The 25,063-nt window shown below is 46.2% G+C and overlaps 1 protein-coding gene across 1 annotated transcript in view; it reads right to left on the bottom strand.

Annotated features, from left to right (window-relative positions):
* SLC9A8 (solute carrier family 9 member A8) overlaps positions 1–25,063 on the bottom strand; it is a 116,823-nt gene that overhangs the window by 37,723 nt on the left and 54,037 nt on the right. The window contains exon 11 of the mRNA XM_068264346.1: positions 9,922–10,004. Coding sequence (XP_068120447.1) covers positions 9,922–10,004 — 83 coding nt within the window. The remainder of the gene's footprint in view (positions 1–9,921; positions 10,005–25,063) is intronic.

The following is a 25,063-nucleotide window of genomic DNA, read 5'->3' as shown; positions in this document are numbered from 1 at the left end:
ACAATGTAAAGCAGTCAGTGTACGGCTTGTATAACAGTGTAAATATTGTGCGATATCTTCTCATGGGACAACACTGCAGATGTGACACAATTTAAAGCAGTCAGTGTACAGCTTGTATAACAGTGTAAATTTACTGTTCCATCAAAATAACCCAACACACAGACAGCCATTAATGTCTAATCCGCTGGCAACAGTAAGTACACCCCTAAGTGAAGAATGTCACAATTCTGCCCAAATCAGACACTTTCCCTCCCTGGGGTCATGTGACTGGTTAATGTTACAAGGTCTCAGGTGTGAATGTGTTACATTTGGTGTTATCGCTTTTGCGCTCTCTCATACTGGTCACTGGAAGCTCAGGATGGCTCCTTGTGGCTCTGAACTCTCTGAGGAGCTTATAGAATTCTGCCCAATCATTTTCCTCTTCCCGGGGTCATGTGATTGGTTAGTGTTACAAGGTCTCAGGTGTGAATGGGGAGCAGGTGTGGTACATTTTGGTGTTATCGCTCTCACACTTCCTCATACTGGTCACTGGAAGCTCAGCATGGCTCCTCATGGCAGAGAACTCTCTGAGGATCCTAATAAAGAATTGCTGCTCTACACAAACAGTGTTCTCCCGAGGAATTTTTCCCATCTGGGTTTCATGAAAAAGTAACAAGGTGGGGTGCGAGAGGGGAATGCAGAGTTGGTGCAATTCTGCTTACAGCATAAGAAGAGGAGCAAAAAGCAAGCCGATGAAAGCCGGGTGGTCGCCAAAATTAGTTGGGTGGCGAACCTGGCTAAAAGAGCCTGGGGAGAACACTGATACAGATGGCCTAGGTTATGAGTAGACTGTCAACACTCAGAAACTGATCTGCAGTAAGGCCACCAAGACCATACAGTGTTGTAACAGGACAGGCTCCACTCAGAACAGGCTTCACCATGGTTGACCAAAGACGTTGAGTGTACGTGCTCCGGATCCTATCTAAAGGTTGCCTTTTGCGAATAGACTTAGGAGTGCTGGCAGTATTGCTGCAGAGGTTGAAGGGGGGTGGTACAGAGCCAGCCTGTCAGTGCTCAGACCGTACGCTGCACACTGCATCAAATTGGTTTTCAAGGCTGTCGTCCCAGAAGGAAGCCTCATCTTAAGCTGGCCACTAACGGCCCAATTTCTAGCGAAAAATCGTTCGAGCGATCAGAAATTCTGATCGGACGAAAAATCGTTCACTACACCATCAACTAACCAATCATTGCTTCCTATCTATCACGACCACCAAGAAAATTCAAATTTTCGTTCGACAAAAATTCATTCGGGTGACATTTTTTTCACTCGTTCATAATCGATTGTGTCCACCAATGGAGATTATTTACAACCAATCCGATGAGAATTTCTGATCGCTCTAACGATTTTTCGCTAGAAATTGGACCGTTAGTGGCCAGCTTAAAGATGATGCACAAGAAAGCTTGCAGTTTGCTAAAGGCAAACAGACACAGGACAAGGAATACTGGAACCAAGCCCTGTGATCTGATTAGACCAAGATCCACTTATTTGGTTCAGATGGTGTCACGCATGTGTGGCAAAAACCAGGTGAGGAATACACGTGAGGAGACAAGTGTGTTTACCTTACAGTCAGGCATAGTGGTGGGAGTGTCATGGTTTGGGGCCCATGAATGCCGACATGTACTGTGACATACTAAAGCAGAGTATGATCCCCTCCCTTCAAATACTGGGTCACAGGGCAGTATTCCAACATGTTTATGACCCCAAACATGCCTCCAAGATGACCACTGCCTTGCTAAAGAAACTGAGGGTAAGGGTGCTGGACTGGCCAAGCATGTCTGCAGAACTAAACCCTACTGACCATCTGTGGGGGGTCCTCATATGGAAGGTGGAAGAGCGCAAGGCCTCTAACATTTACCAGCTTCATCATGGAGGAGTGGAAGAAGATTCCAGTAGCTTCTGTGACGCTCTAGTGACCTCCATGCCTGAGTGCTGGAGAATAATGGTGGCACACAGACTATTCACTCTGTGGGCAGAATTGTGTCATTCCTCACTTAGGGGTGTACTCACTTTTGTTGCCAGCGGGTTAAACATTAATGGCTGTGTGTTGAGTTGATGGGGCAGCATACAGTGGTTTTCCACATTTTGTCACATTACTGCCACAAACATTAATCAATTTAATTGGAATTCCAACGTGAAAGACCAACACAAAGTGGTGTACACGTGAGAAGTGGAACGAAAATCATACATGATTCCAAACATTTTTGACAAATAAATAACTGCAAAGTGGGGTGTGCGTAATTATTCAGCTCCCTTTGGTCTGAGTGCAGTTAGTTGCCCATAGACATTGTCTGATGAGTGCTAATGACTAAATAGAGTGCACCTGTGTGTAATCTAATGTCAGTACAAATCCAGCTGCTCTGTGACGGCCTCAAAGGTTGTCTAAGAGAATTTTGGGAGCAACAACACCATGAAGTCCAAAGAACACACCAGACAGGTCAGGGATAAAGTTATTGAGAAATGTAAAGCAGGCTTAGGCTACAAAAAGATTTCCAAAGCCTTGAACATCCCACGAAGCACTGTTCAAGCGATCATTAAGAAATGGAAGGAGTATGGCACAACTGTAAACCTACCAAGACAAGTCCGTCCACCTAAACTCACAGGCCGAACAAGGAGAGCGCTCATCAGAAATGCAGTCAAGAGGCCCATGGTGACTCTGGACGAGCTGCAGAGATCTACAGCTCAGGTGGGGGAATCTGTCCATAGGACAACTATTAGTCATGCACTGCACAAAGTTGTCTTTTATGGAAGAGTGTCAAGAAAAAAGCCATTGTTAACAGAAAAGCATAAGAGGTCCCGTTTGCAGTTTGCCGCAAGCCATGTGGAAGACACAGCAACCATGTGGAAGAAGGTGCTCTGGTCAGATGAGACCAAAATGGAACTTTTTGGCCAAAATGCAAATTGCTATGTGTGGCGGAAAACTAACACTGCACATCACTCTGAACACATCATCCCCACTGTCAAAAATGGTGGTGGCAGCAGCATCATGCTCTGGGGTTGCTTCTCTTCAGCAGGGACAGGGAAGCTGGTCAGAGTTGATGGGAAGATGGATGGAGCCAAACACAGTGCAATCTTGGAAGAAAACCTCTTGGAGTCTGCAAAAGACTTGAGACTGGGGCGGAGGTTCAACTTCCAGCAGGACAACGACCCTAAACATAAAGCCAGGGTAACAATGGAATTTTTTAAAACAAAACATATCCATGTGCTAAAATGGCCCAGTCAAAGTCCAGATCTAAATCCAATCGAGAATATGTGGCAAGATCTGAAAACTGCTGTTCACAAACGCTTGTCCATCTAATTTGACTGAGCTGGAGCTGTTTTGCAAAGAAGAATGGGCTAAGATTTCAGTCTCTAGATGTGCAAAGCTGGGAGAGACATACCCTAAGGGCCCGTTTCCACTATAGCGTTACGAAATCGCCGGCGAATCACCGCAGGCAAATCGCATGCGGGTGCGATTCCGCATGCGTTTTTTGCCGCGATTTCACATGCGATTTCGCATAGGTAAGGCTGTATGCGATTTTAACCATGTCACTGCCTGTGTGAATTAACATGGGTACCTATGCGAAATCGCATGCGAAATCGCGGCAAAAAACGCATGGGGAAAACGCATGCGATTTCCCTATTAAATACATTGTGTGCGATTCGCCTGCATTCCACACGCAGGCGAATTCTGAGGCCCCTACCCTGCGGATTTTTTCTGCACAGAAAAACGTGCGGGGAAACGCACAAGTGGAAACAGTCCCATCCACTTGTACTGACTGTGCGGATCCGCATGCGTTGCCCGCATGCGGATTCGCGATAGTGGAAACGGGCCCTAAAAGACTGGCAGCTGTAATTGCAGCAAAAGGTAGTTCTACAAAGTATTGACTCAGGGGGCTGAATAATTACGAACACGCCACTTTGCAGTAATTGATTTGTAAAAAAAAAAATGTTTGGAATCATGTAGGATTTTCATTCCACTTCTCACGTGTTCACCACGAATACTTTTGCAAACCACTGTATTACACGGTTTTACAAGCTGTACACTGACTGCTTTACCTTGTGTCACATCTGCAGTGTTGTCCCATGAGCAGATATACAATATTTACACTGTTATACAAGCTGTACACTGACTGCTTTACATTGTATCACAGTGTCACATCTGCAGTGCTGTCCAATGAGAAGATATTATGCAATATTTACACTGTTATACAAGCTGTACACTGACTGCTTTACATTGTATCACAGTGTCACATCTGCAGTGCTGTCCCATGAGAAGATATTATGCAATATTTACACTGTTATACAAGCTGTACACTAACTGCTTTACATTGTATCACAGTATCACATCTTCAGTGTTGTGCCATGAGAAGATATACAATATTTACACTGTTGTACAAGCTAATCTCCACAAAGGACCGGCACCACAGCGAAGTATTATAGCTCTAATACTTTAAAAGATCATGCAGTGATAGCAACGACAGACGGTTGTTTCGGCCATAGCTGGCCTTTGTCAAGTTGCACAAAATCATTACCTAATTACCTAATAAATTGTTATCATAATGATTTTGTGGAACTTGACAAAGGCCAGCTATGGCCGAAACAACCGTCTGTCGTTGCTATCACTGCATGAGCAAATTCCCCGCTTGTCCGCACGGATCGATTCCTGCTCACCCCGCCGGCGCTTCCTTATCAGCCGCTCGATTGCCTGCCATTGTCCGCCGGCAGGGATCGAGCGGGCGCGGGTCGAGCGGCTTGATCGGGCCAGCTGAATATTATCAGCTGGCCGGATCAGCTGGTCGATACACGGTACAGAAACGTACCGTGTATCCCCAGCATAAGATTTTTGCTTTTTCAATTAACTTCCGCCAACAAAAGCCAGCCCTAAATGCTCCCATTCAATTGAATGGGACGGCGGTAGATACCAAAAACTGCTGCATCTGAAACGCCACGTTAAACGCCACAAAGACGCCCGAGGGAACTAGCCTTTAGAGTCCAACCCTCCAACTTCTGAGATCCTTTGCCACCGATCTTGCCAAACCTTGATACTCGTTTGAAGTGAATCAAGTTGTAATTTTGGTGGGTGAAGCCCAATGGCTATTGCATAAAACCATAATAAAGCTGAGATTTTCTCGCAATCTGTACCTATTGCTTGTCTGTGATTTGGTTGAATAATGTGGCTTTTCTATAGGAGATGAGACATGGGAGGACAAGGCCTCCTAATTTCCTATCTGAGGGCCATTATATAACTTTTTTGCTGTTGTACAAATAAGTCAATTGGAATATGTATTGGTACGTTTCTCAGGAGATATAGGCCCATATGCTATTAACTTTTTCTCCTGAGTTATATCCTTAAATTTAAATTAAATTTTAAGCACTTTAAGCACTTTGCAATGTACAAAAAAATACCAAACAGTGGGTGAAAATGTACTGCCAACATTATTTTGAGTATTTTCTTTCTTGCTGGTGGTTTAAAAGGCTTTTTATTGACATTTTATTGTGAAATTATCACCCAGGAGAAAACTCAGGAGAAATCATGAATTGAATAGGGCCCATAGGCCAATTTACTTTTTCTCCTGAGTTTTCTCCTACGTGATATTTTTAAATATTTTTAAAATTGTCAATAAAATTCTAGCAAGATAATACTCAAAATAATGTTGATAGTACTTTTTCACCAACTTTTTGGTACTTTTTTAGCTGCAAAAAGCTGAAAAGTTTTTTTTAAATAGAATATGAAAAAATGATCTAAGAGAAAACTAAAAAAAAAAACAATCCCAGCGGATGGATACGGTTCTTTGGGTCGCTACTGGAGACAGAGGGGGAAGTCAAGCATTCATCTTCTCTGGTGGTAGCCAAATCCCCCTCCACACTAGGACTATTTAAAGAGACTCCGTAACAAAAATGTAATCCTATTTTCTACCATCCTACAAGTTCCTATATCTATTCTAATGTGCTCTGGTTTACTGCAGCACTTTCTTCTATTACCATCTCTGTAATAAATCAGCTTATCTTTCCCCTGTCGGACTTGTCAGCCTGTGTCTGGAAGGCTGCCAAGTTCTTCAGTGTTGTGGTTCTGTGATGCATCTCCCCCCTCCAGGCCCCTCTCTGCACACTGCCTGTGTGTTATTTAGATTAGTGCAGCTTCTCTCTGCTCTATTATCTTTTACAAGCTGGATAAATCGTCCTCTGAGCTGGCTGGGCTTTCACATACTGATGAATTACATACGGGCAGATCTGTCTGCACTCTGCAGGAAGAAACAGCCTGACACTTCAGTGGATGAGAGCTGCAGGGGGAAAGAAACACATAAATGAGCTCTTGAGATTCAAAAGGAAGGCTGTATACAGCCTGATTGTGTATGGATGTATTTTCTATGCGTGGACATACTGTACATCAAACTACTTCCTGTTTCGGTGGCCATTTTGTTTGTTTATAAACAAACTTTTTAAAAATGTTTTTACCCACTTTTAATGCAGCGGGGAGCGGCGAAATTGTGACAGAGGGGAATAGGAGATGTCCCCTAACGCACTGGTATGTTTACTTTTGTGCGATTTTAACAATACAGATTCTCTTTAAAACGGTTTAAAACTCTGACAAAATTTTCAACAAAAATGTGTTTTCCTACTTTTTATAACCCATACAATTATCATATTTGCTTTTGTGCACAAGTATTATAATTCATTTAGATATTATAACTTCCCAAGGTTCAGTTAATTTACTTTGAAAGCTGCTGGTGCATTTTATTTATAAATGTTGTCATTCTGTTGTAAATGCTGCCAGCAGTGATTTCTGATCTGTTTTTCACTTCAGGACTCATCAGCTGAAGTCCTGCACAGCCAGAGAATGTTTACATAAATGTATTAAGTAAAGAATGTGTACACAAGATAAGATAAGCAGTTTGGATGCAGGTTCTCCCTGCAGAAGAAAGAGTCAGCCCTGTGATGTAACCCTTTGAATGCTGTTTTACTAAAAAAAAAAACCCAAAAAACATTGTGTTAGTATATTATATGCTGTAAATAATCTTTTAAGCCCCATCCACACGATACAATTCTTTATGTGATGCGATTACGATTCTATTTACGATCCGATTAAATCCGACATGTCCGATCGGGATTCGATTCCATTCGATTTGCCATTGTTTTGCAATGGCAAATCGAATTGTATCGAATCGAATCCCAATCGGACATGTCGGATTTAATCAGATCGTAAATAGAATTGTAATCGAATCGCACAAAGAATCGTATCGTGTAGATTGGGCTTTAGAGCAAAGAAGAAATTCTGGGTTATATTCCGCTTTAAGATGGGAGCTCAAACTCCCAGGGTTTCACCCAAAAAAGAAGGGCTGTCAAAAAATAGCTTTTCGGTTACTGTAACCCATATGGTACACTTGTAGGATTTGTGGGTCATGGCACACCTATTAAAACTTTGCCATCATTCTGAGACAGACAGAAAGAAAGACATTGGTGTGTGCCAGTCTCTCTTTCTGTGTCTACTTTTCTATATACGGGCACACACAGTATTGCAGCACTAAAATCAGTAGTCTACCAGAGGCGCTATGTATAGTTACCAGTCCCGATATGTAAAAAACAGTTCAGATAGCTGCGCTCAGTTCATACATCAATAGGTCCACTTCATCCCGTGTTGTCCCTTTGAGCATAAAAACACCTCGAAAAATAACATAGGAAATAATAGTGCAGACTGTTTTAAAAAGAGCTGTCACCCCGTCAGTTCAAACACGTACACAAGCTTACCAATACTGTGATAGGTTAGGGGGGTGGGGACCACCTCCACCAACAACAATCATACACTATCCTCAAACAAGTAAATGCTCCCTGATCAACGTCATTGAAAAAATACAGCCAAATTGGAGAGGCTGTCATAAATTACGCAAATTATGCCAAGCAGAAACCAGGTGGATCTACACACTTCAAAGCATGTACCCAGATGGGCTAAATATCGATTTGGATATAAACTGCTTCCTTACAAATGATAAGCTTAGGGCGGAATACCCCTTTAATTTATGGTGCCCTGAATGATAGATGTATGACTAAGGTCATGTATGAACTGGATGCCATAAGAAAATACTATGAATAAAGCAGAATACTGTATATGATCATAAGAGGGGAATACATGGGAAGGGGGAGATAACCATAAAACTATGTGAAAAGTCAGATGAGTTATATAAACTAGAATGGGAGTTCTGTACAACTAATGACTGTCAGGAGATGAAGTTGGAACTGTTGGAATATGTGGTGGGAATACGAGAATGTAGATGAGGACCACACCTCTGATCTTCATAACTCATTGAACTGTATAATTCCTAATAGAGTAGAGAGACAAACTAATATAATAGTATAAGAGAGAAATGTAACTGGTAGACCTATTCTCAAGTGAAACGATATGTGAAATGCTCTAGATGATGTATAGATGCAGAGTCAAGCAGCAGTAGACAAAATGTTAGTGACAGGCTAGTATGTTTGTAATTGAAGTGGCAATGCCCCCCGGGAGTGAGATTGATGTAAACCGATCGCCCGTCTAGTTATAGGCTGCGGCTAGAACAGTTAAAATGTAGTTGGAGTGGTCATATTGCGGGTTGCTATGAGGAAAGCATTCACAACATTGCCAAGGGGAGTAAATGAGATCTGACGTTTGCTGGGGGGAGGGCAGTGTTTAACATATGGGTTGGGCTTTGTGCCTTAGTTGACGTAATGACCTGTATGGTCACATGAGCGGCGTCAACACAGACAATATGGTAGTTAGTGTGGGCGGAATTTCCTCTTGGAGGACGGGCAGTGGCATGACGCGCGTAGGCACGCCCTCCGACTAGCGACATCAGGTATTTATTGGCCCAGTTAGCTTCTGAGTCACATACTGTGACGAAACCAGTAGGGCGTGGCTTAAGAGCGGCGAGCAGGACGCTGAACACGGGAGACGACGAGAAGCAAGCTGTGCCGTGGCCCTAGACTGGGGGATCGGTAGTATACTTGTGACATGCTTTACAAGGCTTTTTAACATGTACGCACAATACTTTTATAAGAGTTTATTAAATGTTGGTTTTACACGTTGGACGCAATTGTGCTTGTTTTGAGGTGGAATACTGTATATGAACTTATCCCTGTTTTGGAGGCTGATTATAGTCTGTCCAATTACGGAATAAATATCTACAGTGAAGTGGAACTAGCCATACTCTCACCTTTATTTATAAATAGTATCATCGTGATTCAAAACTTCTTGCTTTATTTATGACAGGGAGCATTTACTTGTTTGAGGATAGTGCATGATTATAGTTGGTGGAGGTGGTCCCCGCCCCCCTAACCTATCACAGTATTGGTAAGCTTGTGTACATGTTCGATCTGACGGGGTGACAGTCCTTTTTAAAACCGTCTGCACTGTTATTTCCCATGTTCTTTTTCGAGGTGTTTTTATGCTCAAAGGGACAACACGGGATGAAGTGGACCTATTGATGTATGAACTGAGCGCAGCTATCTGAACTGTTTTTTTCTATATACAGTGTGCTTCTCAGACATCTGCGTAACTTCAACAGTACAAAACACGTGACAAGTGAACACTTCCAAACCAGCGCAGGAGACTTGGGCGCAGCCGGCGCCACCATGGGCCGTAATAGGAATTACAGCTATAGCAGCGCACAGGGAGTAACTTCGGCGCCATCAGAAGACGGAGCTGAAGTTACCTATAAAACACTGTAATTTGGCCTCAAGCAATTGCTGGAAGCCGAATTATTTCATTCCCCACTATCCACGTCGACCTTGTGCAGCAGCAGGATAAGCCATACCAGCTGTATCCTGCGCCCAAGTCTCCCGGTGGCGATTCCTCTCGTACGCCGTGACAGGTACTCACAGAACACATGACAGGTATTCACAGTAAAAAACATGCGACAGGTACTCACAATACACCAAATTACAAATGAGATTTCAAACTTGTGTGGGAAGCTGAAGATGGACAAACCAAGAAAGGCGAAGACGCAAGTTTCTGCAAGAGACAAAAAACGGATTATACAGTTATTACACTACTCAACAAGCAAAAGCGCAAAACCCAGCGCTACACACACAGTAAAGCACAACCCAGTAAACACAAAACACTGCACTAAACACACAGTAATGCACCGGTGAAGCCATAGGAATGAGGTAGTCTTCTAGGGGTACAGCACCGGTGGAGCTAGAGGAAAGAGCTAGTCTTCTAGGGGTACAGCACCGATGGAGCTAGAGGAATGAGCTAGTTTTTCAGAGGTATAGCACCGGTGGAGCTAGAGGAATGAGCTAGTCTTCCAGGGGTATAGCACCGGTGGAGCTAGAGGAATGAGCTAGTATTCCAGGGGTACAGCGCCGGTGGAGCTAGAGGAATGAGCTAGTCTTCCAGGGGTATAGCACCAGTGAAGCCATAGGAATGAGGTAGTCTTCTAGGGGTATAGCACTGGTGGAGCTAGAGGAATGAGCTAGTCTTCCAGGGGTATAGCACCGGTGGAGCTAGAGGAATGAGCCGGAGGAATGAGCTTGTCTTCCAGGGGTAAAGCACCGGTGGAGCTAGAGGAATGAGCTAGTCTTCCAGGGGTATAGCACCGGTGGAGCTAGAGGTATGAGCTAGAGGAATGAGCTGGTCTTTCAGGGGTACAGCACCGGTGGAGCCAGAGGAATGAGCTAGTCTTCCAGGGGTACAGCACCGATGAAGCCATAGGAATGAGCTAGTCTTCCAGGGGTACAGCACCGGTGGAGCTAGAGGAATGAGCTAGTCTTCCAGGGGTATAGCACTGGTGAAGCCATAGGAATGAGCTAGTCTTCCAGGGGTACAGCACAGGTGGAGCTAGAGGAATGAGCTAGTCTTCCAGGGGTACAGCACCGGTGGAGCTAGAGGAATGAGCTAGTCTTCCAGGAGTATAGCACCGGTGGAGCTAGAGGAATGAGATAGTCTTCCAGGGGTACAGCACCGGTGGAGCTAGAGAAATGAGCTAGTCTTCCAGGGGTATAGCACCTGTGGAGCTAGAGGAATGACCTGATCTTCCAGGGGTATAGCACCTGTGGAGCTAGAGGTATGAGCTAGAGGAATGAGCTGGTCTTCCAGGGGTATAGCAGCGGTGGAGCTAGAGGTATGAGCTAGAGGAATGAGCTGGTCTTCCAGGGGTATAGCACCGGTGGAGCTAGAGAAATGAGCTAGTCTTCTAGGGGTACAGCACCGGTGGAGCTAGAGGAATGAGCTAGTCTTCAAGGGGTATAGCACCGGTGGAGCTAGAGGAATTACCTTGTCTTCCAGGGGTATAGCACCGGTGGAGCTAGAGGAATGAGCTAGTCTTCTAGGGGTACAGCACCGATGGAGCTAAAGGAATGAGCTAGTCTTCCAGGGGTATAGCACCTGTGGAGCTAGAGGAATGAGCTAGTCTTCAAGGGGTATAGCACCAGTGGAGCCGGAGGAATTAGCTTGTCTTCCAGGGGTACAGCACCGGTGGAGCTAGAGGTATGAGCTAGAGGAATGAGCTGGTCTTCCAGGGGTATAGCACCGGTGGAGATAGAGGAATGAGCTAGTCTTCCAGGGGTACAGCACCGGTGGAGCCGGAGGAATGAGCTAGTCTTCCAGGGGTATAGCACCGGTGAAGCCATAGGAATGAGGTAGTCTTCTAGGGGTATACCACTGGTGGAGCTAGAGGAATGAGCTAGTCTTTCAAGGGTATAGCACTGGTGGAGCTAGAAGAATGAGCTAGTTTTTCAGAGGTATAGCACCTGTGGAGCTAGAGGAATGAGCCGGAGGAATGAGCTGGTCTTCCAGGGGTAAAGCACCGGTGGAGCTAGAGGAATGAGCTAGTCTTCCGGGGGTATAGCACCGGTGGAGCCAGAGGAATGAGCTAGTCTTCCAGGGGTACAGCACCGGTGAAGCCATAGGAATGAGCTAGTCTTCCAGGGGTACAGCACCGGTGGAGCTAGAGGAATGAGCTAGTCTTCCAGGGGTACAGCACCGGTGAAGCCATAGGAATGAGCTAGTCTTCCAGGGGTACAGCACCGGTGGAGCTAGAGGAATGAGCTAGTCTTCCAGGGGTATAGCACCGGTGGAGCTAGAGGAATGAGCTAGTCTTCCAGGGGTACAGCACCGGTGGAGCTAGAGAAATGAGCTAGTCTTCCAGGGGTATAGCACCTGTGGAGCTAGAGGAATGACCTGATCTTCCAGGGGTACAGCACCGGTGGAGCTAGAGGAATGAGCTAGTCTTCTAGGGGTACAGCACCGGTGGAGCTAGAGGAATGAGCTAGTCTTCAAGGGGTATATAGCACCGGTGGAGCTAGAGGAATTACCTTGTCTTCCAGGGGTATAGCACCGGTGGAGCTAGAGGAATGAGCTAGTCTTCTAGGGGTACAGCACCGATGGAGCTAGAGGAATGAGCTAGTCTTCCAGGGGTACAGCACCGGTGGAGCCATAGGAATGAGCTAGTCTTCCAGGGGTACAGCACCTGTGGAGCTAGAGGAATGAGCTAGTCTTCAAGGGGTATAGCACCGGTGGAGCCGGAGGAATTCGCTTGTCTTCCAGGGGTATAGCACCGGTGGAGCTAGAGGAATGAGAGTCTTCTAGGGGTACAGCACCGATGGAGCTAGAGGAATGAGCTAGTCTTCCAGGGGTATAGCACCGGTGGAGCCATAGGAATGAGCTAGTCTTCCAGGGGTATAGCACCGGTCGAGCTAGTGGTATGAGCTAGAGGAATGAGCTGGTCTTCCAGGGGTACAGCACCGGTGGAGCCGGAGGAATGAGCTAGTCTTCCAGGGGTACAGCACCGGTGAAGCCATAGGAATGAGCTAGTCTTCCAGGGGTACAGCACCGGTGGAGCTAGAGGAATGAGCTAGTCTTCCAGGGGTACAGCACCGGTGGAGCTAGAGGAATGAGCTAGTCTTCCAGGGGTACAGCACCGGTGGAGCTAGAGGAATGAGCTAGTCTTCCAGGGGTATAGCACCTGTGGAGCTAGAGGAATGAGCTGGTCTTCTAGGGGTAAAGCACCTGTGGAGCTAGAGAAATGAGCTAGTCTTCCAGGGGTATAGCACCGGTGGAGCTAGAGGAATGAGCTAGTCTTCCAGGGGTACAGCACCGGTGGAGCTAGAGAAATGAGCTAGTCTTCCAGGGGTATAGCACCTGTGGAGCTAGAGGAATGACCTGATCTTCCAGGGGTACAGCACCGGTGGAGCTAGAGGAATGAGCTAGTCTTCCAGGGGTACAGCACCGGTGGAGCTAGAGGAATGAGCTAGTCTTCCAGGGGTACAGCACCGGTGGAGCCATAGGAATGAGCTAGTCTTCCAGGGGTATAGCACCTGTGGAGCTAGAGGAATGAGCTGGTCTTCTAGGGGTACAGCACCTGTGGAGCTAGAGAAATGAGCTAGTCTTCCAGGGGTATAGCACCTGTGGAGCTAGAGGAATGACCTGATCTTCCAGGGGTACAGCACCGGTGGAGCTAGAGGAATGAGCTAGTCTTCCAGGGGTACAGCACCGGTGGAGCTAGAGGAATGAGCTAGTCTTCCAGGGGTACAGCACCGGTGGAGCCATAGGAATGAGCTAGTCTTCCAGGGGTACAGCACCGGTGGAGCTAGAGGAATGAGCTAGTCTTCCAGGGGTATAGCACTGTTGGAGCTAGAGGAATAAGCTAGTCTTCCAGGGGTATAGCACCTGTGGAGCTAGAGAAATGAGCTGGTCTTCCAGGGGTACAGCACCGGTGGAGCTAGAGGAATGAGCTAGTCTTCCAGGGGTACAGCACCGGTGGAGCTAGAGGAATGAGCTAGTCTTCCAGGGGTATAGCACCTGTGGAGCTAGAGAAATGAGCTGGTCTTCCAGGGGTACAGCACCGGTGGAGCTAGAGGAATGAGCTAGTCTTCCAGGGGTATAGCACCTGTGGAGCTAGAGAAATGAGCTAGTCTTCCAGGGGTATAGCACCGGTGGAGCCGGAGGAATAAGCTAGTCTTCCAGGGGTACAGCACCGGTGGAGTAGTATTTTCGGAGATGGTCTCATAGTGGTTTATACAGCTAGTTAGGGACAGATAGTGGTTTATATAGCTTAATAGGGGAAGAATAGTGGTTTATACAGCTTGTTAGGGGCAGAATACTGGTTTATATACAGTGGTTTGCAAAAGTATTCGGCCCCCTTGAAGTTTTCCACATTTTGTCATATTACTGCCACAAACATGAATACATTTTATTGGAATTCCCTGTGAAAAGACCAATACAAAGTGGTGTACATGTGAGAAGTGGAACAAAAATCATACATGATTCCAAACATTTTTTTTTTACAAATAAATAACTGCAAAGTGGGGTGTGCATAATTATTCAGCCCCCTTCGGTCTGAGTGCAGCCAGTTGCCCATAGACATTGCCTGATGAGTGCTAATGACTAAATAGAGTGCACCTGTGTGTAATCTAATGTCAGTACAAATACAGCTGCTCTGTGAGGGCCTCAGAGGTTGTCTGAGAGAATATTGGGAGCAACAACACCGTGAAGTCCAAAGAACACACCAGACAGGTCAGGGATCAAGTTATTGAGAAATTTCAAGCAGGCTTGGGCTACAAAAAGATTTCCAAAGCCTTGAACATCCCACGGAGCACTGTTCAAGCGATCATTAAGAAATGGAAGGAGTATGGCACAACTGTAAACCTACCAAGACAAGGCCATCCACCTAAACTCACAGGCCGAACAAGGAGAGCACTCATCAGAAATGCAGTCAAGAGACCCATGGTGACTCTGGATGAGCTGCAGAGATCTACAGCTTAGGTGGGAGACTCTGTCCATGGGACAACTATTAGTCATGCACTGTACAAAGTTGGCCTTAATGGAAGAGTGGCAAGGAGAAAGGCATTGTTAACAGAAAGCATAAGAAGTCCCGTTTGCCACAAGCCATGTGGGGGACACAGCAACCATGTGGAAGAAGGTGCTCTGGTCAGATGAGACCAAAATTGAACTTTTTGGCCCAAATGCAAATTGCTATGTGTGGCGGAAAACTAACACTGCACATCACTCTGAACACATCATCCCCACTGTCAAATATGGTGGTGGCAGCATCATGCTCAGGGGGTGCTTCTCTTCAGCAGGGACAGAGAAGCTGGTCAGAGTTGATGGGAAGATGGATGGAGCCAAACACAGGGCAATCTTGGAAGAAAACCTCTTGGAGTCTGCAAAGACTTAACCTCCCTGGCGTTCTATTAAAATCGCCAGGGAGGCTGCGGGAGGGTTTTTTTTAAATTAAAAAAAAAGTATTTCATGCAGCCAACTGAAAGTTGGCTGCATGAAAGCCCACTAGAGGGCGCTCTGGAAGCGTACTTTCGATCGCCTCCGGCAATCGAAAGTAACAAGATAGGCCGCAAGGAGCGGCCTATCTTGTTTCGCTTTCCTCGTCGCCATGGCGACGAGCGGAGTGACATCATGGACGTCAGTCGACGTCCTGACGTCAGAGCCGCCCGATCCAGCCCCTAGCGCCGGCCGGAACTGTTTGTTCCGGCTGCGCTGGGCTCGGGCGGCTGGGGGGACCCTCTTTCGCCGCTGCACGCGGCGGATCGCCGCGGAGCGGCGGCGATCGGGCAGCACACGCGGCTGGCAAAGTGCCGGCTGCGTGTGCTGCTTTTTACAGAATCGAAATCGGCCCAGCAGGGCCTGAGCGGCCACCTCCGGCGGCATACCCCGAGCTCAGCTCGGGATTACCGCCAAGGAGGTTAAGACTGGGGCGGAGGTTCACCTTCCAGCAGGACAACGACCCTAAACATAAAGCCAGGGCAACAATGGAATGGTTTAAAACAAAACATATTCATGTGTTAGAATGGCCCAAAGTCCAGATCTAAATCCAATCGAGAATCTGTGGCAAGATCTGAAAACTGCTGTTCACAAATGCTGTCCATCTAATCTGACTGAGCTGGAGCTGTTTTGCAAAGAAGAAAGGGCAAGGATTTCAGTCTCTAGATGTGCAAAGCCGATAGAGACATACTCTAAAAGACTGGCAGCCGTAATTGCAGCAAAAGGTGGTTCTAGAAAGTATTGACTCAGGGGGCTGAATAATTACACACACCCCACTTTGTAGTGTTTTTTAAATGTTTGGAATCGTGTATGATTTTCGATCCACTTCTCACGTGTACACCACTTTGTATTGGTCTTTCATGTGGAATTCCAATAAAATTGATTCATGTTTGTGGCAGTAATGTGACAAAATGTGGAAAACTTCAAGAGGGACGAATAATTTTGTAAACCACTGTAGATAGGGGCAGAAGTGCACATGATGCGAAAATGAGTTGACTTTCTGCTAATGGGGAGTGTAATTCTGTTGGCCAGGCTTTTAAATGTTTATCCAGGGAGTTAGTTTGCTTAGAAAGTGGGATGTTGTACCATACAGATATTCCTTCTTCTAGTTATAAGGATCCATTTATAAAATGATGGAGGGATCTAGGTAACTGGGGAAGCGGTATCTTTTTTTTTTTGCTATGAGTGCATGTTGAATTTTTTTCCATCTATGTTTTTTATTAAATCTTGATAAGTAGCATACAAAACATTGCATGCATTGTCACATATTTAACACCGGTTTGAACACATCGCCATGTTTGAGCATCAAGATTCATCAAGATGGCGCCGTGTTCGGACACCTCGGCCACAGGGCTCCGGCCTTTTTCGTCCTTTCTCTCCTAAACCCTCGCCTTGCGCCCACCCGCCCTCCTAGACCCACCTGGGGAGGATGCGGGGACCTCGGGTGCGCATCGGCTGGCGGATCGGGAGGTCGGACGCTTCCAGCCCACGTGCTCTGCTCCGCGGTGGGGATGGATCGCTGCAGCCGGGGGAGGGCGGGGGCGCCGTGCAGCCGAGACATCGCTCGCTGCCCATGCTGCCTCCACGCCAACTATACCTCATCTCGGCTGCTGCCAGGGAGGCCACACGGCGGAAAGAGTCAGCTGCTCCTCCGACACTGCTTTCGGCTGATCGGAGGCTGCCCGTCAGGGACCAGGCCGCCGCTGTTGTATTGCCGATCAGCTGATCAGGCCGCCGCTCTGGGCTGTTCAGGGCCTCGCTAGGGAACTAGGTCACGCCTATTGAGGAAACACAGCTGTTCCTCTGACGCCGCTCCACAGCCGACCAAGACTACAGGGAGCCTCAGCCATGGAGACCCAGATGACGCACAGAGAAAAGCCTCAGCCAGGGACTGTCCACTGCCGCTGCCCCAGAATGGCCGTTCTACCTGCTGTAGGTAGGCTACCACTCAGCCACAGAGGAGAGGATGCTGCCCCCCTCCCAGTGGAGCTGGCTGCTGCGTCTGGGCATGGGTGTACTGCAACCATCCTGCCACCACCAAAGGTAAACGCCCTGGCCTGTCCACCACTGGCCCCCGGCCCCATATCCACCACTGCTGTCCTGCAAAGGTGCCCCCTGGCCCCCCGCTGTGTCTGCACCCTCATTACCCAGCCATGCGGACTTGTAATCAGGAGCGCTACTCCTCAGGCAACTGGTGTCCGAGTGAACTCTGCTGTCCGCCTCGATCATGATGCCTCTCAACTTTCTCAGTTTCTTTCTCTCTACTTTCGTGGACAAATCGGTAGGACCTGTCTTGTTGGGAGCGTGTCGCTGTGTAGCGTCCAGTGCCGAAGATGGCAGCGCTCATATCAGCTCTCAGGCTGCTCCTCCAGTCCCACTCTTTTCTGTTCCTGCTATTAGTGTATGCTTTGCTATGCTTGTATTACGTTAACTGTACGTGTATGCTGTAATGCTCTCTGTTTGTTTTTTATTTTTGCTTTTATTGGTTATATGTATGTGCCATGCTTAACTGTATGCGATGCTGCACTCTGCTAATTGTACGCACAAGCTGTAATGTTGTCCTATGTATGCTTGTCCCATGTCTATGTATGTGCCATGCTTAACTGTATGCTATTTCTTGTTTCTTCACCAACGACCCTGTATGCGCCAAAACCAATTCCGGGTACAATTCACCGTTGTACTTGGCGATAATAAATTCTGATTCTGATTTGCAATATACAGGACATATAGTAAGATAATCGTTTCCAAAACCGGTGTAAAGCAAAGTTGTGGTCTCTAAGGATAACAACAAAAGCTTGGTGAACGAGGCTTGAGTGTCTAGGAGCTGGCGTTTAAGCTTTTATACCAAGAGATCTTCACTTAGCGCCTAATTCACATTTAACGGGAGTCCTTGTTGTGCAAACTAACTACATCATTGTTGTCATATGGGTTTCCCCAAATACAAAAGACTTACAATACAACTAGAACGGTTAACAATAGTCATTACCCAAATGACCCAGTAACCACAATATATTGTCCACTCAGTATTGGTGGATTTTGGGTTCTGTAGTCCTTTGAGTGCGTGAGGGGCTTTATTACAGCAACAATCACATTCAGGTAATAAGGCCTCGATTCATCATTGTCTTTGCGATAACTTTTTCCAGTTCGTTAAATTACCGAACTCGAAATTTATCGATTTCTAGTTGCATTCATCAAGGTTTTCCGCATTCGGTGTGACTTCGATAAAATATTGATAACAATGCGGTAACCATTTGGTAACGTGTCGATATTTCCATTTTACAGCGGTAATTTAACACAAGGCCATAAGATTCCTGTGGAATTGTGGGTAAAAAGGGCAGTCCTTTGAACACCATGTAGCAACATTCTGAATAGGGCTTAACACCTGGACCGGGATTCTGGAAGTGGTTTGGGACAATCCCACAATTTCGCCAGCTGCGGCTTGATTTTTTTGAAAAAAATGTAGTGGAGTTAGCAATTTAGTTAACCCTGGCACTGCCTGTGTTCTCTTACAAGATGATTCAAGAGAAATCTTGTAAGAGATCCCTCACACCCAGGCCATCGCTTCTTTAGTCAGCTCCCCTCGAGCCGGAGGCTCCGGTTCCAGGCCATCTTCACCAAGACCTCAAGGCATTAAAACAGTTTCTTTCCCTCGGCTGTCAACCTTCTGAACTCTCTCCACGTAACTGCCCATCCCCACACCACAACACCATGTCTGCACTGAGGCACTCTGCACGTGGATAGATGGCGCCTTAGCTCAAGCGGACTATTTTTGGGGGGGGTGTTTTTTGGGTGGTTTTTTTTGTGTTGTAACTATGTTCTGTTCCTTTCTGACTGCTTGACTTGTCCGGTATCTGTATCTATATCCTGTATCAGTACCCTGTACGTGCCAAGCCCAATTCCAGGCACGACCCAGTCGTGCTTGGCGATAATAAAGATTCTGATTCTGAAATGCCGATGTCCTGGTATAGCAAATAAATCCATTCTCTTGCAGATTGATGTGTAGTTCTAGACATTCTTGCCCTTCTGCGCCTTTGAATCACTCTCAGCTGATACATAACCGCTTCAAATGGCTCCATCTTCTCTGTCAGCAATGATCTGACAGGAATAACGACAGAGCAGTGAAGGAGATAACTAATCCTAAATGTAACGCTAAACCACGCCCACTATCATTTTCATGAATTGCACTTTCTTCCATTTTATCGCATCATTACCGAATGATTACCGAATAATTACCGAATGTTTGCTAACAGCTGTTAGTAGATAACTATGATGAATCCTGAAATCAACTTATCGAGTTCGGTATTTTACCGAGCTGTCGGTAATTGATTCGATAAGTCTTGATGAATTGAGGCCTAAGTGATTTACATATAGATTTGTCTGACCAGTTCAGGATATACGTTTCATTGTATGGAGGTGTTGTATTGCTCCATTGGTCTGTCAGCGGCTTGAAGAGTGCAGTTGCTTTGTGCTTTAGTTGGCACACGATCCTTTTTGGATCATTGATACTAGTTGCCTGTTGTGTTGTCCGCATGTGCTGTTCTGTTATGTGCTGTATAGGCTCTCTGGACCCCACAACCACTTTTGGTTTTAAGTGTTTTTATATTCTGTGTCCTAGTAAAGTTTATATTATGTTTGCAAATTGCTGGCATTAGTTTCCTTGAATGTTTTCCAATATGAATGTCTTTTCTTCAATGATCAATATGCTGTATTCCTTTTGTAACATAAGGTCGTAAAAGGCATTAAAAAAAAAAAAACCTGTCGTAAAAGGCATTAAAAAAAAAAACCCTTTAAAGGATACCCAAACTGAAATTTGCCATAATAAGATAGACATGGGTATGTACAGTGCCTAGCACACAAATAACTAGGCTGTGTTCCTTTTTCTCTCTCTCTTCATGAAAGAGTTAAATATAAGGTATGCAAGTGGCTGACTCAGTCCTGACTCAGACAGGAAGTGACTACAGCGTGACCCTCACTGATAAGAAATTCCAACTATAAAACACTTTCCTGGCAGAAAATGGCTTCCGAGAGCAAGAAAGAGGTAAAAAAGGGGAATTTCTCATTAGTGAGGGTCACACTGTAGTCACTTCCTGTCTGAGTCAGGACTGAGTCAGCCACTTACATACCTGATATTTAACTCTTTCAGGCAGAGAAAGAAAAAAAGGAACACAGCATAGTTATTTGTATGCTAGGCACTGTACATACACATGTCTATCTCATTATGTCACATTTCAGTTCGGGTATCCTTTAAGTGTACCTGAAATGGAGCCTCCGCAATAAAATATACATACCTGGGGCTTCCTCCAGCCCGATCGTTCCCACAGCATCCTCTTCTCCCTCTCCATTCGCCCACAACTGGCCCTGGAAAATCCGTCAGTCGGGGCCAGTCGGCGCCTGCGCAGTCCGGCCAGGCATGCTCCCCTGTCTCGCTCCCATCATCTGGGCAGTAGTGTTGTGCTGGCGCAGAGTGCTCCAGGCGGCGTGAACATGACGGGAGCGCGCTTGGCCGGGCATGTGCCGCTGGCCCCGGAGCGGAGGGCTTACCCTGGTGAACGGAGAGTGAGAAGAAAATGCCGTGGGAGCGATCAGAATGGAGGAAGCCCCAGGTATGTATATTTTATTGCTAATCCCTCATCTCAGGTACACTTTAAGCTCAAATTAGAACAGGAACTACTATCTGGTCATTTCCTTTAGTTAGGGCCTGTTTCAGAGACATGTCAGTTAAAGTGGACCTGAACTCTTGCACAGGACACAAGGAAAACAGAGAGAAATGCACTAAATATGTATTTTGAGAGTTGAGCCTGTTTATTTCACCCTCATTGTGTCTAATCACAAGTTGATTGTGATTGTAATTTGACCTCTCCCCCGTGTCACATGACTGCTACGGATAAGCGGATAAGCTCATTTGCAAGTATAAGATATTAACCTCCTTAGCGGTAACCCTGTGCTGGACACGGGGTAAGCCGCCGGAGGGTGCCGCTCAGGCCCTGCTGGGCCGATTTTCCTAATTTTTTTTTTGCTGGACGCAGCTAGCACTTTGCTAGCTGCGCCAGCACTCTGATCGCCGCCGGCCCCGCCCGATCGCCGCTATGTGATGCGGCGCCCCCTCCCCCCCCCCCCCCCAGTTGTTCGGGACTCCCAATGACGTCCCGACGTCGCTGACGTCATCCCGCCCCGTCGCCATGGCGACGGGGGAAGCCCTCCAGGAAATCGCCTATCGCCGGAGGCGATCGGCGGGGCTGAGGGGATGCCGCTGAGCAGCGGCTATCATGTAGCGAGCCCTGGGCTCGCTACATGATTTAAAAAAAGAAAAAAAAAAAAACTGCTGCGCTGCCCCCTGGCGGAATTTTTCATACCGCCAGGGGGGTTAACAATGGCCTTAATTCACCAGAGGAGAGTTAGTAAGTGATAAAAGGTATTCGGTATTTTAACATTTTTGTTTTGCAATTCACCACTGTGCGAGGATAGTTAGAGGAGTGTTCGGAAAAAGTTGATAATGGAGCGATATGGATGCGAAAACCAAGAGAAAAACTGTCGGTAGTTATGCAGCGTTAATGATTTGCATGCGATACTTTGCCGCTCTGGATGCTGGAAGTTAAAGGACCTCTGTCGCTAAAATCTTAAAATTTAAAATACGTGTTAACATACACAAATAAGAAGCATGTTTCTTCCGGAGTTAAATGAGCCATAAATTACTTTTCTCCTATGTTGCTGTCACTTACAGTAGGTAGTAGAAATCTGACATTACCGACAGGTTTTGTACTAGCCCATCTTCTCATAGGGGGTTCTTAGGGTTTTCTTTATTTTTAAAAGGACTTCGTGAAAGGCAGTTGCTCCGTTCAACTGCCAAAAAAAGAGAACGGTGAGCAGGGAGGCTGGCCAGCATCTTTGTATAAATCTTTTTCAGGGAATGTCTTTATAAAGAAAAAAGGCCATGCTGGGAATCCCCCATGAAGAGATGGACTAGCCCAAAACCTGTCGGTAATGTCAGATTTCTACTACCTACTGTAAGTGACAGCAACATAGGAGAAAAGTATTTTATGGCTCATTTTACTCTGCAAGAAATGTACTTCTTATTTGTATGTGTTTTAAATTTTAAGATTTTCGCGACAGTTCCTCTTTAAGGATTGTGGGTAGGAGGAGGAGGTTATTACCAGCATGTGACCGCAGAGGGGTTCCCTCCCTGTTTTTTGACCCTCTCCTTCCATTACAAATGCCTCCCTTCGTTCTGCATATTAAGCATTTACAATATTAAGTGGATGGGTGAAACGGAGGAGGTATTTGGATACATTTTCACACTCACTCCAGATCAAAAATGTATCCAAATTCCCCCTTCGTTTCACCCATCCACTTAACACTGTAAATGCTTTATATTGCTTAATAGTGTAAATGGCCTGCTCTCCACTGCACTGCCCCTCCCCCATGAGGGCAACTGGCCTATCACTCACTTGTATCTTTGTCCAGCTCACCTATGTCCCATACACCTGTTCGCTCCGTCCTTACAACTTCCGGCCCGTCCGTGCACGTAATATCCGCGCTTCAGCTACATCTCACCAAAGGAACGCATGAACTTCCGCGTTACTATCACCACGGACGCATAGCAGATATTTAGTATCGTTGTTCTACAATGAGATCGGGCAGTAGTTGGTGGGGTCACTGCGGGTCTTTGTTGGGTTTGGGGATGAGTGATATTGTGGTAGGGGTAAATTCTGCTGGCATTTTCCAGTACACATGAAATGATTATATAAGGGGGTTAGTTTTGCGGACTTGTTAGGGAAAGCTTTATAGTGTTAACGTGAAATCCATCAGGAGGCGGGGCTTTGCTTTTACAGTGTGTGATCACTACAAGGACCTCATCAATGGTGATCGGGGAAGTGAATGTAGAGGTTTGTTGTGCAGATAATTCAGGTAGATGTAGGTTTTTTAGGAATGTTCCGATCTTAGAGGGTGACGGCCGTGGTGTCCTTTGGCCTAAATGTAAATTATAAAAGGGGGGCTGTGGTACTCCAAGTTATTTGCTTTTTCTTTAGAGTCATATAACAATAAAATTTCAATAGCGCTTTTCTCCCATAGGACTCAAAGCGCTTAGACTCTCTCAGATTCAGTAATTGGTAGTAGGATGAAGTCTCCACACAACAAAAGTTATATTTCTGCAAATCCCAAACTGAACAGGTGGGTTTTCAGTCTGGATTTAAACAAGTCCAGAGATGAAGCTGTCCTGATCTGCTGTGGTAAGGAGTTCCATAACGTAGGAGCAGCATGACAGAAGGCTCTGGGACCAAAAGTTTTCACGTGGACTCTGGGTATGACTAGATTATTAGAACCTGTGGATCTGAGATTGCAGGGATTGCTATGCAGCTGCAACATTTCTTTCATGTATCTAGGGCCCAGATTATGTAGTGATTTAAAGGTCAGTAGGCCGATCTTGAATAGGACCCTCCATTTTATAGGTAGACAGTGAAGGGAGTGTAGGACTGGCGTTATGTGGCAGTGAGGGAGTTGGTTGGTTAGCAGTCTGGCAGCAGTATTCTGTATCACCTGAAGGCGGTACAAGTCCTTTTTTGGAAGGCCAGTGTAAAAAACATTACAGTAGTCCAGTCGGGATGTAATAAAGGCATGAACAAAGGTTGGCAGATCTTCTGGGTGGTTGAGGTGCTTGATTTTTGCGATGTTCTTCAGGTAAAAATAGGATGATTTCACCACAGCACAGATGTGAGATCTGAAGTTCAAATCCCCATCAATTAGAACTCTCAGGCTACGCACATGATCAGAGCTGTGTAGATCCTTCCCTCCTATTCCCAGTGGTGAAGACTGCAAGTTAAGTTGTTTTGTTGTCATGCGCTGCCCTCCGATCAGAAGGACTTCAGTTTTTTATCTGCATTTAGTCTCACCCGGTTGTCACTCATCCATTGCTGTGGTTCACCTGCCCGTTTATAGTTGGAGTTGGGTCTGTTACACCATGCTTGAAGGAAAGATATAATTGGTCGTCATAGTTTTCCAAGTGGTAACATGTAAATTGTGAATAGCAGGGGAGAAAGTATTGAGTCCTGGGGCACCTCATACTGGACAGGAAGGGTCTCACAGACACTTTTTAGGTTCTGCCACTCAAGTAGGATTGGAACCACTGGAGAACTATGCCATCAATGCCGCAGTAGTCCTGTAGCCTGCTTATCAAGATGTCATGGTCAACTGTATCAAAGGCTGCAGAAAGGTCTAGCAGTATGAGGATGGAGCACTCTCCTCTGTCTCTTGCCATGAGCAGGTGGTTGCATATTTGGATGAGGGCAGTTTCAGTGCTGTGATGTTTCCTGAAGCCAGACTGGAATGGGTGATAAATGTTGTTTTGTAACATTTTGGCTACTAGCTCAAGGTATACGGCTGTTTCCAATTACCTTCCCCAGAAAGGGAAGGTTAGAGACAGGTCTGTAGCTGGTCATTGCATCTGGTCATATGACATTTGTTTGTCTATGACTGGGGCTTGTGACAGAGGCTGATCTGTAGCTGGGAAATCTTCTATGACTGGGGCTTGTGACAGAGGCTGATCTGTGGGAAATCATCTTTGACTGGGGCTTGTGACAGAGGACGCTCTGTGGCTGGGAAATCTTCTATGACTGGGGCTTGTGACAGAGGCTGCTCTGTAGCTGGGAAATCATCTATGACTGGGGCTTGTGACAGAGGACGCTCTGTAGCTGGGAAATCTATGACTGGGGCTTATGACAGAGGCTGCTTTGTGGCTGGGAAATCTTTTATGACTGGGGCTTGTGACAGAGACTGCTCTGTGGCTGGGAAATCTTCTA

Source organism: Hyperolius riggenbachi, chromosome 12 (assembly GCF_040937935.1).
Source record: "Hyperolius riggenbachi isolate aHypRig1 chromosome 12, aHypRig1.pri, whole genome shotgun sequence".
NCBI lineage: Eukaryota > Metazoa > Chordata > Amphibia > Anura > Hyperoliidae > Hyperolius > Hyperolius riggenbachi.
Note: the sequence above shows the minus strand (reverse complement) of the source record. Positions and strands in the feature narration are given on the sequence as shown.